The 10,725-nt window shown below is 51.0% G+C and overlaps 1 protein-coding gene across 5 annotated transcripts; it reads left to right on the forward strand.

The window, feature by feature from the left end:
• The first annotated feature begins 1,733 nt into the window (after positions 1–1,733).
• Positions 1,734–5,052, forward strand: IFI6 (interferon alpha inducible protein 6). Of its 5 annotated transcripts, XM_082441423.1 has the most exons (6): positions 1,749–1,868; positions 2,901–3,368; positions 3,722–3,790; positions 3,871–4,020; positions 4,640–4,740; positions 4,820–5,052. In XM_082441423.1, exons 2-5 carry the CDS (start codon positions 3,299–3,301, stop codon positions 4,735–4,737), a joined length of 387 nt encoding a protein of 128 aa, XP_082297549.1. In that variant the 5' UTR covers positions 1,749–1,868; positions 2,901–3,298; the 3' UTR covers positions 4,738–4,740; positions 4,820–5,052. The 5 variants fall into 5 exon arrangements, with proteins under 5 accessions (XP_082297548.1, XP_082297549.1, XP_082297547.1 ...); XM_082441422.1 differs by lacking the exon at positions 4,640–4,740 and having other exon boundaries at positions 1,734–1,868; positions 3,269–3,368; XM_082441421.1 differs by lacking the exon at positions 4,640–4,740 and having other exon boundaries at positions 1,762–1,868; positions 3,081–3,368.
• Positions 5,053–10,725: the final 5,673 nt, after the last annotated feature.

Raw genomic sequence — 10,725 nt, forward strand, 5'->3', positions numbered from 1 at the left:
ACTTTGGATTATATGATCCTGCAGATACAATGTTGCTGGAGGAATCTGTGGTGGATAAAGTTTCTGTGGGGAGTCTCTGAAAGCTCAAATAGGAGAGTTGCAGTGAGGACCCCTAGGATTCTGGAGTAAGGCCGTAATTACCATGGTCCATTTGAACAAAAAGGTTCTGATGTGTCACTGGGCCCCAGTAGTGACTGAGCATGTGACCGCCAGCTGTCAGGTGGCTGTATGTCTAAAGCTAGATGTTATCAGACGGGCACAGCAGCAATCCAATATGATGGAAGTGGTACATTCAGGGCTGGGCTCAAAGATTTCAGAGGCATAAGTAAATCAAATGAACAGGCAGCTCAGAACTCCCATGGCATCTAACTCTGTTGATGTGACACCTCTCCTTTAATTCATACCTATGGCCTCATGGAGGGTTCCCTATAGCAAACTGATAAAGGAGGAAGGGAGCAGAAGCCAATTTACACACAATTCAGTATAGGCACAAGCTGGAAATGGACCACTCTATTACAACCCCAAGTGGGGGTAGCCCTGAAGGACGGCGTTAAACTCCCTGGGGGCAAAACTCCAAGCAATATACTTTGTCCTTCCTTTTGTATGGAGGAAGATATGACTGAAGCACAGATATACACTAATTCCTAATAAATGGCAAATGGCTTGGCTAGTTGGTCAAGGGCATGGAAAGAGAAAGAGCAGAATTTCAGAGACAAGCAGGTCTGGTTAAGGGGCATACAGATGAACTTATCGGAGTGGGTGCAAAGTATGCAGATCTTGTGTCTCACATTAATGCTCACCAGAGACCATCGAGGCTCTCCAGCCAGATGGCCAAATGTCCCATCTTGTGGATGTCAGCCAGCCTCTAAAGTTAGCCACCCTGTTGCTTTGCAAAAAACCCATAAAAGGGTGGCCGTAGTGGCAAGGATGGAGGCTATGAATGGACCAAACAACTTGGGCTCCCTTTCATCGAGGCTGATCTGACAACGGCCAACAATTAGTCAACCAGCCAGCAGCAGGCAGCAGCATAGAAACATTGGTCAGGGAGGGCAGCCAGCCCCCTGTGGGCAGGTCAATTATATCAACCCCCTTCCTCCTTGCAGAAAGCAATGATTCATCCTTACTGGAATTATATGTACTCCAAATACGGTTTGCGTTTCTAGTTCTGCAAGCATCGCCATCCAAAGGTTGAAAGAATGCTCAATCCATTACCCAGAGCCAGAAGACTCATTTTATGGCAAAGGATACGTGACAATGGCCTCATGAACATGGGCTTCACTGGTCTTACCATATGCCCATCACCCAGAAGCAGCCAGCCTGAGAGAACAATGGAATGGAGTGATTTCATTTCCACAAGTTTTAATCTCCTCTTCTGCAAAATAGGATTATAGACAGTTCTAGTACTTCACAAGACGTTTGTGGGATTGGATCTCTTTCCTGGCCCTTGTATGCTGCAAGTGCTCAATAAGTGGTAGGCATTATTATTAATTGAATTAAACTGTGAAAGACCTTCTGCCCCAGGAGGAGCTGGTGATCGGGCTTCACTAAGCCCAGCAGGGCTGTGGATCTCACTCTAGTTTGACCGGCTTTGAATACTCTTAGCTATTCGGAAAGTCTCCGACTTGAATTACACTTTTTGGCCAGTATGCAGCTCAGCAGAGATGTTGTCGCTGAGCAGAGCTGGAGGGGAGGAGAAAAGATGCTGCAGAGCTCAAGAAACCGAAACTGGAAACTCTGACAGGGATTGGCCACCTGTGGGCAATCTGAAAGGACTATAAAAAAACCAGCCTGAGAGCTGTTACCTCACTGCAGTTCCCGTCTATCAGCAGGCTGCAGGCAGGAAGATTCCTTCTCTGCTCTCCTCCAAGGTAAACCCAGAAGCTATGAGATGTGGGTGTCAAGCTGCCAACCTCTGCCAGGCTGCCTGCCTGTGAGGCTCATGCCATGAGAGCCGGGATGCCCATTCCTCAGGGAGTCTACACCCGAGTGCCCTGGACTCAGAGTGGTCTGAGGGGATGTGTTGGTGGGCTTTTAGGGGGTTGGGTTGCAAAACCCCAAGAGTCATGAGACTTAGTTTATAGATGCCATGTCAGCAGTCTTTGGCCTTAACTCTGTCACTTCACCTCCTTGGGCTTTAGTTCCTCATCTGTAAAATTAGAATCAAGCTACTTTACTTGCCCAAAGGACTGGACGATTTCTGAAACCCCTTTATTGCAGAATCTAATGTGACAGTGAGTTTATCTTTGAGGATAGATGAAGTGATCTGAAGTAGATATTCAAAGTGTGGGTTTGGGCATTAGTCAATTGTGGCTTTAAATCCTGACTGCTACTCCCTAGTTTAGCAGGCTTGGGATTATTACTTTTCTGAGCTTCAGTTTCCTTATCTATAACGTGTGGTTTAGAACAATGGTAACTACCTCATGGGGTTGCTATGGGTATAAATAACCTTGTGCCATAAAGCGCTGAGTAAGTGCTCAGTACAGGGGAAGTTGTTTGGGTTTTTTGTTCGTTTTCAATTCAAGGGAAATGCATTGAGCAGACAAAGTTCACATTAGAGGTGAGTTGTGGTGGGGGAAGGGAAGTGTGTTTCTATTTTGCTGTGTAATGGAAAGAGCATAGGTTTTGGATTCTGCAGTCTTGAGTGTGTGTCTAGGCTGCACAGTTTCTTGTGTGACCCTGGGCAAGCTCCTTTACCCCTCTCTGCTTTCTTTGTGAGAAAGGAAGTTGATGTGAAGCCAGTGTTTGGGGCCTGTAAATATTCAATGCATTGGGAGAATAAATCTATCAACAACCATCGTTTAGAAAATTCTGTGTGACAGACACTGTTCTAAATGCTAGGGATATAGTGGTGAACAGTTGCAAAACTCACAGCCACCCTCTGAAATAGGCTTTATTAATAGGCCCACCTTAGGGATAAGGAAACAGGCTCAAAGAAGTCCCAGGTATCCTGCTTAAGACAAAGCCAGAAACACAAACCACAGTAATGATACTAGCTGACTTCCGTTGAGTGCGCAGTGCATGCCAGGCACGGTACCAGAGAGGATTCCATCCTGTAATTCTCATAACCACCGGTGTGGCAGGAACATCAGCGCCGCTGGTGCCGTGAGGAAACGGAAAGCCTTCGGCTCCGTAGAGGGGTCCTGGGCTCAGTCCAGAGCATCTCGTTGCTTTTTGTGGACTCATCCTCGAATCGAAAGGGAATACAACAGAGCGGGAGTGGCTCCAATAGGGCTCTGGGGACCACCTCTTCCCTCTCCCCCATCCCAAGTACGGCGACAAAGCATTGCGCTGTGCCACCATGCGGCAGAAGGCGGTATCGCTCGTCTCGTGCTACTTGCTACTCTACACCTGCGGCTGCGAGGAGACAGGTAAGGATCCTGGGGCACCTCAGGACTCTGCGATAAAGAAGCGGAGAGTTTCAGGATCCCTGGTTTCGAGACCCAGGCGTGCCTCTGAACGAGAGAAGCTATTCCAATGGACAGTGCGGGGTCCCTGTCTAGAGACCCAGATTCGAATCCCTGCTCTGTCAATTCTTCCATTCTCCCGAAATGAGTTCATGCCAGTTCTGTACCAGGCAGAGCGCTCTGGGAAAAGTCTCTTCCCTTCGTTGAGGCTCTCCGAAATGGGAGGATGGTGGCCCCACCTCCGGGGGTGGTCCGGAGCATCAGGCACAGAGTAGGGGACCCTGCTCCCCACTGGGCATTGTCCACTCTCCTTCCAGACAAAAGACGCTCAGGGAACGGTGACTCCGGGTTCTGGGGCACGCTGACCTACATGGCCGTCGGAGGAGGTGGGTCTGGAGGGCGGGGAGCCCCGGAAGGTGGGGCGGGCCCTGCGGCTGGCGTCCCTCACTGCTTCCTCTTCCTCCAGGGCTCATGGCCATGGCGCTGCCCGCGCTGGGCTTCTCGAGCACAGGCATCGCTGCCAACTCGGTGGCTGCCTCGCTGATGAGCTGGTCGGCCGTGGCGAACGGGGGCGGAGTGCCCGCCGGGGGGCTGGTGGCCACGCTGCAGAGCCTGGGTGAGTGCGGGCCGGGCCAGGTGGCCCTCTTTTCTGTCCTGAGCCCTTTTCACAGGCTAACTCAACTCTACTAGGTGGGGCTTCTTCTAATGCCCACCACTCAATGGGGAAACTGAGGCACCCAGGGATTAAGGAATTTACTCAAATTCTCCCATATAGTTAGCACCATGGCCAGGATTCAAACCCAGTCAGTCTGCCTTCTGGCTTTCAGACTCTAAGGCCAGAGCCTTCACTAATGCTTTGGCCAAGTCGCAAGTCTCAGTTTCCTCATGCGTTAACCAGGATAAACATCCTCAATTTAACATTTTATGAATCTCCTCAATCTCAGAGAACCAGAGTGGCAAAGAAATGTGGTGAAGCAACCCAGTTCAGTCTCATACTAACCCTGGTCTTGCATTTCTTGAACATCATGAAGGGGATAGATACAGAGCACAGAATGGTGCTTCTAAAAAACGTGCTTTCACCTCTCTCTCTCTCTCTCTCTCTCTCTCTCTTTCATCCAGCCCTTTCTTTCTTTCTTTTTTTTTCCTCTCCCCCTCTGAGGCGTCCAAAATCCTGCAGAAAAACCACCCCTGACAAACTGCCCCTCTGCCTTTCTGAACCCTCCATCTTCCCTCAGTTCTGGAAGGCAAAAGCCCAAAGAACCAGCCCAAAAGGACACAGCCCTTCTCAGAGTGGGCAGAGAGGAAGACAGACCAGGCTGCACCCCAGCAGTGAGAGGTGAAGGGTGTGGGCAAGGCTAGAAACAGTCCTGTGCTATAAGACGGTTGTCCTCTCACCAACTGTATTTGCTTTACAGGGGCTAGCGGTGGCAGTGCCCTCATGGCCAAGATTGGGGCCCTTCTGGGCTATACGGTCCACAAGCAAATCGAAAGCAGAGGGAAGGAGAGAGCGGATGAAGAGTAGCTAGCAGCTCCCTGGAACCCCCTCCTTCCTCCTTGTCTTCCTTTTCCAGCTGTAGTCCAGAGGTTCCTCTTTCACACTTGGCAATGACCTAGGTAAAAAACCAGAATAAACGTCTCTAAGAAAACACTGTGTCCTGCTGTGAGTCGTGCTTGCTATGAGAAGCCCAACAAGATCTGGCTCTGGTCTGCCTCATCCACACACCCTACCCGCATTTCCCCCAAAGGCCATCACAGCTCCTGGAGCAAAACTAGCTGATTTTGCCTCTGAGCCTTGGCATATTCTGTTCTCTCTGCCTAGAATGTCCTTCTGAAGCTAATAACCCAGCTCAGACATCTCCTCCTCCGGGACTCCTTCCCAGCAGAGCTGCTACTCCTGTCACAGCCTGAATGCTCAGGCTCTATTTCTCAGGGTCCCTGGGGAGGCAGATTCTTTCTGTTTTCGGTGCGAGAAGTTTCCAACTACTTCCCTGATTGGGCAGAGATGGAGAAGCCAGATCTCCATTCTCCAAAGAAGTGCTAGAGTGGTCTCCCTCAGGCGGAGGATAGAAGGCCAGACATTTGTCTTGGGGAAACGGTGTAACAGCAGCTTTTGGGGGGTCAACAAGGCCTCCCTTCCCTCAGAAAACTCTGGGGACAGGGTAGGCAGTTTTCATCTGGAGCCTACACGCCTTCTGAGGGGGAAGGGAAGGCCAAGCCCTTGGGAGGATCTGAGGTTTGGGAGGCCTGTTCAGTGAACCAGAGTGCCAGGACCTAGGCAGGCGGGGGGCAAAGAGGCCCTGGAAATTGTTTGGTAGTAAAGCTAGGGCTGGTTCTAGCACCAATGGGGAGAGAGAGAGAGAGAATCGTGCTGTGGTTCTGGTGTGAGTGGGTGCACCAGCCTCGATGCCAGACCAGCCTTCTAGAGAGATCTGCACCGCTGGGAAGTGGCCATGTGTGAACTACAAAAGCTGGTCACTAAAGGGCCAAGCCAGCTGTCCTCAGGCCTCCCCCACCCAGCCCCACTTCTAATCCAGAATTTCTTCTTCGATTACAAATGTATGGAGGTGGGTAAGAGGCTCTTTCGTGCTTGCTCCCGTCCCCAGGTCCAGCGCCACCCCTGCAGGTGGCAATGGTTTGCCTCAGCTGGCTTGCCCCAGGCCCCCAGAGAAGCAGTGTTTGTGGAAGAGGGGACACAGGTGGCGGAGGCACCATTTGCACCTCCAACACTGTCTCCACAGCTTGTGTCCAAGAGCGGAAGCTGAGCTGAGTCCCCTGCCCTGATAATCACCACTGGGCCTCAGCTGAGTCCTGCCTTGGTTCGGGCCATTCACTGAGGGGCAGATGGAGTGGACTTCTGCCCAGGAGGGGATGGGGTCTCAAGCATCACACTCTCCCAGGCCTGGTAATTGCACCCCAGTTTGTCTGTAGAGTTGATATCCCAGAGACAGAAACGGGTATCCCTCAGCCCCTTCATGGCGGGCACTGCATCTAATTCATCTCTCCTCCCCAGTGCGTGGCACACAGTAGGTGCTCAATATATGTGGGTAGAATTGAACCTGAGGTTAGTCTCCGTCCATCTACCTGTCCCTTTACCTTTCCCAACTTTCATGGGAAGGAGGGACTGGACCGCTTGTTCTTTCCCTGGGGAGCCCTTGATAATACCCGCTGTCACTGCCATGCAGGCCTCGGGGAGGGGACCTCAACCCCCTTTAACACTGTGGTCAAGTAAACACAGGCCCCTAACCTTTTATTCAATATTCTCTAGCACAGATGAGGCTGGGTTTTCAATAAGGCAGTGGAGCAGAGTGGGTAGGGATGTCCCTCTGGAGTCCCACAGACCTGGGTTCAAACCTGCCCTGCCATCTCCTACCTGCATGCCCTGGCACAAGTTCCTTTACTTCTCTGTGTCTCAGTTTCCTCCCCTGTAAACTGAGAATGATAATAGCATCTACCTCGTGGGTTTTTTGTTATGAGATTAGATGAAATAATGAACAGAAAGAGTTTAACATGATGCTGGCACATAGTAAGCAGTCAGTACATGTCCGTTATTATTATGATTAAGGACTTGCATAAAGCAAAGAGAAAATAGCCAAATAACAGCCAGGAATTAGATAACCTAACTTTGGAGTCAGGGTTTACTTTCTGGGGCTCACAGCCCCTATTCTTCCTTCCTCCTAAGGGTGGGCAGCCTGCCCCAGGGGCAAACACCCTCCTTAGACATCATATTGCCTTGAACAGCGTCAAGGCCAGAGAGAAATGGACAGCTCTGCCCCCAGATTTTAGATCTGAGGCCTCAGCAATTCTCAAGCTGAATGACACTGGCAATGACTCGTTTTTAAGGAGATCCTCTGCCTACCACAGGATCCCTTTGGGCCTGTGCAGGATAAATCTTTGCTTTCATTCTGCAGAGGTTTGCTGGGCACTCACTCTGTGTCAGGCACTGTGCCAGGTGTTAAGGACACTGCAGTGGAAGAGACCCAGTTCCTACATACTTGGAGCCCATAGCATACAAACTAGGAACCCCCCCAAATCATCCATGACCCCCTTTCTCCCTCCCTGTCACCACCTCCTTGCCCCCATCTCCTTTCACCCATCCTGGCCCTTGTCAACTTTCACGGACCACGGTCGTCTGGTCTACAAAGTATGAGACAGAATGATGACTACAAACCAGAATTCACTAGCGCAACAAGTCAGGAGATGCTAATCACCTTTGGACTTCTCCTTGACAATGGCCTTCAGAAAGACACAGTGCTGAGTCCTGGCCCAGCTCCAGGGTGGGGCACTCAGGCAGGTTACTTGCCCTCTCTGAGTCCCAGCTTCCTCATTTTCAAAACCAGGGGGGTTGGACATCAGAGTCTCCAAGCGCTTCCTGCTCCAAAACTGCTGAGCCTGAAGCACAGACTTCTGAATCCCCTGGGTCCTGTCAGGTCCCAGTCCTCTGAGATTTTATTTTTGGAAGCTACCAAAAGCCACCTTGTGGTGCCAACTTTGGTGACTAAGGTGGGTGATGATGCTGAGAGATGCCTGTTTGGTCACAAATGAGGGTGGCTAGAAACTAGCAGGGCAGTTCCTCACTCTGGGACCACACCCTAAGACAAGCCCCAAAATAGATCCCATCTGTGTGGCTTACTTGATGGAAAACAGCGTTGAGGTCCCCTGACATCATCATTTCTCTCTGGACCTCAGTGTCCTAGTCTATAAAACAGAGGAAGGGAAGTGTTGGACTCTCCTCTAGACCTAGAATGTCTTTCCAAAGTGCTCAAGTTAGAGGTGTCTTGCTTTTTGATAAAAATCCCTTTATCTAGAGATTTCTTTTATTCTTTAAGGGCCTCCCTGGCCCCCAGACCCTTGAAAGTCCACTCACTCTCTCTCCCGGCAAGCCTCCCACAGTTCCATTGCTCTATGCATGGATGTGGCCACCAGGTGGCAATCCAGTCCCAGCCTGGAATCCTCAGCCTGAATCATCCTCCAGCAGCTCCACCAAGATCAACAGCCCTCCCTGGGGCCAGGCCCCCCACAGATGTTAGAGACCACAAAAAGATTCAGGCCCTGTGCCTGCTCTGCAGCAGGAGCTCCTGAAGCTCACAGGAGTGGTCAACCCTCAGGATCCCTGCAGGGCCTGCCTCTTCCTCTCCTTCCAGGCCCTCAGTCCTGCAATGCTGGGATCTCCTGAGCACAGCATTCAGGACCCTCTGCAATCAGGTCTCCCTTCCAGCCTGTGCTTCCAGACCTGAGCCACAGGGATTTAAAGGCAATGAGAGGAGCACTCCACACAAACATTTCTTGTTTGGGCAGGAGATGGTGATGCCAGGAAGAGGGCATCCCTGGACCCAGACTTGAAGGGGACCTGGGCCAGCAGAGGGCCTGAGTCAGCAGTAGCCGGAGGGAGGTGAGGCAGAGGAGGCCTGTGGCTTCCTGTGAAGAACTGAAGAGCCACTTCCTTCAAGCAGATGGCTGTGAGGGAGGGGCAGAAGATTAGGGAGCACGGGCTTCCTGGCTCAGGGGCAGAGGAAGGCCCTAGGAAGACCCTAGGAAGCGGCCCAGGGCAGCCTTCTATTTCCTTTCCCTCTGAGGTCTCCATGAAGCAGACAGTGCAGACAGGCAGGGTCACACCTTTCCCATGTGCTGTGAAGCCACAGAGAGGAGAGTCAGGTTAGGGGCAGTTCATTTGTACAAGACCAGTAAACAAATGGCGCCTTGGTTACTCAAAGAAGCAGGCCCAGAGGCACCTCCAGGCATGCAGGAACTGAGGCTAGACAAAGGCCTTCCCCCTGACCTTCCAATGACAGTTCCTTCTTCACTCTGGGGTCTCCGCTCAAATGTCACCTACTCGGAGAAGCCCTCCCTGACCACTACTTTAAAGCAGCCTCCTTGTTTCTCTCTACCACAGTGGTTCCCAAACTTATCTGCAGCTGGGAATTACCTGGGGGCTTCAAAACATACAGATACCTATGTCTCACCCACAGAGATTGTGATTTAACTGGTCTGGGGTGTAGCCTTGGGCTTTGGAAGTTAAAAAAAAAAAATCTCTGGGTGATTCTAATGTGCAGACAGGCAAGTGTGGGAACCACTGTGCTAGCATATCATCCTGTTTCAATTTTCTGTATAAGGCCAGTAAAGAAATGGGGCTTGGTTACTTCAAGAAGCAGACCCAAGCACTCAGCCCCAAATACTCAAGTCCAAGTACTCAGCTTCAGAACCCAGTCCCAAACACCCAGATCCAAGGTCTTACATATATCAACTCATTTACTCCTTACCACAATCTTCTTTTTTTTTTTTAAATATTTATTTATTTATTTAGGCTGTGCCAGGTCTTAGTCGCAGCACGCGGGATCTTCGTTGTGGCGTGCGAACTCTTAGTTGCGGCATGCATGTGGGACTTAGTTCCCCGACTAGGGATTGAACCCGGGCCCCCTGCATTGGGAGTGCAGAGTCTTACCCACTGGACCACCAGGGAAGTCCCTTTACCACAATCTTCTTAGGTGTTATTAGGATCCTCATTTTACAGAAAAGAAATCAAGGCAGAGAGAGGTCAAATCACTTCCCCGAGATAAACAGCTGACAAGTGACAGGCCAGGATTGGAACCCAGTCAGCCTCATTAGGACAGTGCCTGGCACCCAGAGGGGACTCTATAAGTGACTGTCCAATCAAGGAACTTAATTTTAATCTCCTTGTGCCTCACCCATCCAACCCCATTCAACTGAGCAACCAGGCAGCCTAGAGATTCTATTTTCTAATTATTTCTTTAGTCTGTTCACGCGTCTCCACCCACATGGCCCCCCTCTCAGCATCTAGCTCACTACCCTCAGGCCTGGAGGGCAACTACAAGGTCCTTCTAATGGGTCTCCCTGTGTCCACTCTTGCCCCCCTGTGTTCACGCTTGTCTATTCTCCACATAGAGTCAGGAAGATCTGAAAACAAAGTAGATCAAGTGACATCCGCCCCACCTCCCTCAAAACCAACGGTGGCTGCCCATCACACTTAGCATAAAATTCTACTTCCTGGGCTTTCCTGGTGGCACAGTGGTAAAGAAACCGCCTGCCAGTGCAGGGGACACGGGTTCGAGCCCTGGCCCGGGATGATCCCACATGCCGCAGAGCAACTAAGCCCGTGCGCCACAACTACTGAGCCTGCGCTCTAGAGTCTGCGAGCCACAGCTACTGAAGTCCGCGTGCCTAGAGCCCATGCTCCGCAACAAGAGAAGCCATCGCAACGAGAAACCCACGCACCACAACGAAGAGTAGCACCCGCTCGCCGCAACTAAAAGAAAGCCCGCACGCAGCAACGAGGACCCAACATAGCCAAAAATAAAATAAATAA

The sequence above is a fragment of the Balaenoptera physalus genome (assembly GCF_965194825.1).
Source record: "Balaenoptera physalus genome assembly, chromosome: 1".
Lineage (NCBI taxonomy): Eukaryota > Metazoa > Chordata > Mammalia > Artiodactyla > Balaenopteridae > Balaenoptera > Balaenoptera physalus.

Bases quoted from the DNA above. Each gene is read 5' to 3' on its own strand.
- IFI6 (XM_082441422.1), top strand. From the start codon at position 3,299: ATGCGGCAGAAGGCGGTATCGCTCGTCTCGTGCTACTTGCTACTCTAC. The intron at 3,791-3,870 runs GTGGGTCTGGAG...CTCTTCCTCCAG, and splicing joins CTACATGGCCGTCGGAGGAG to GGCTCATGGCCATGGCGCTG. The intron at 4,021-4,819 runs GTGAGTGCGGGC...TTTGCTTTACAG, and splicing joins GGCCACGCTGCAGAGCCTGG to GGGCTAGCGGTGGCAGTGCC.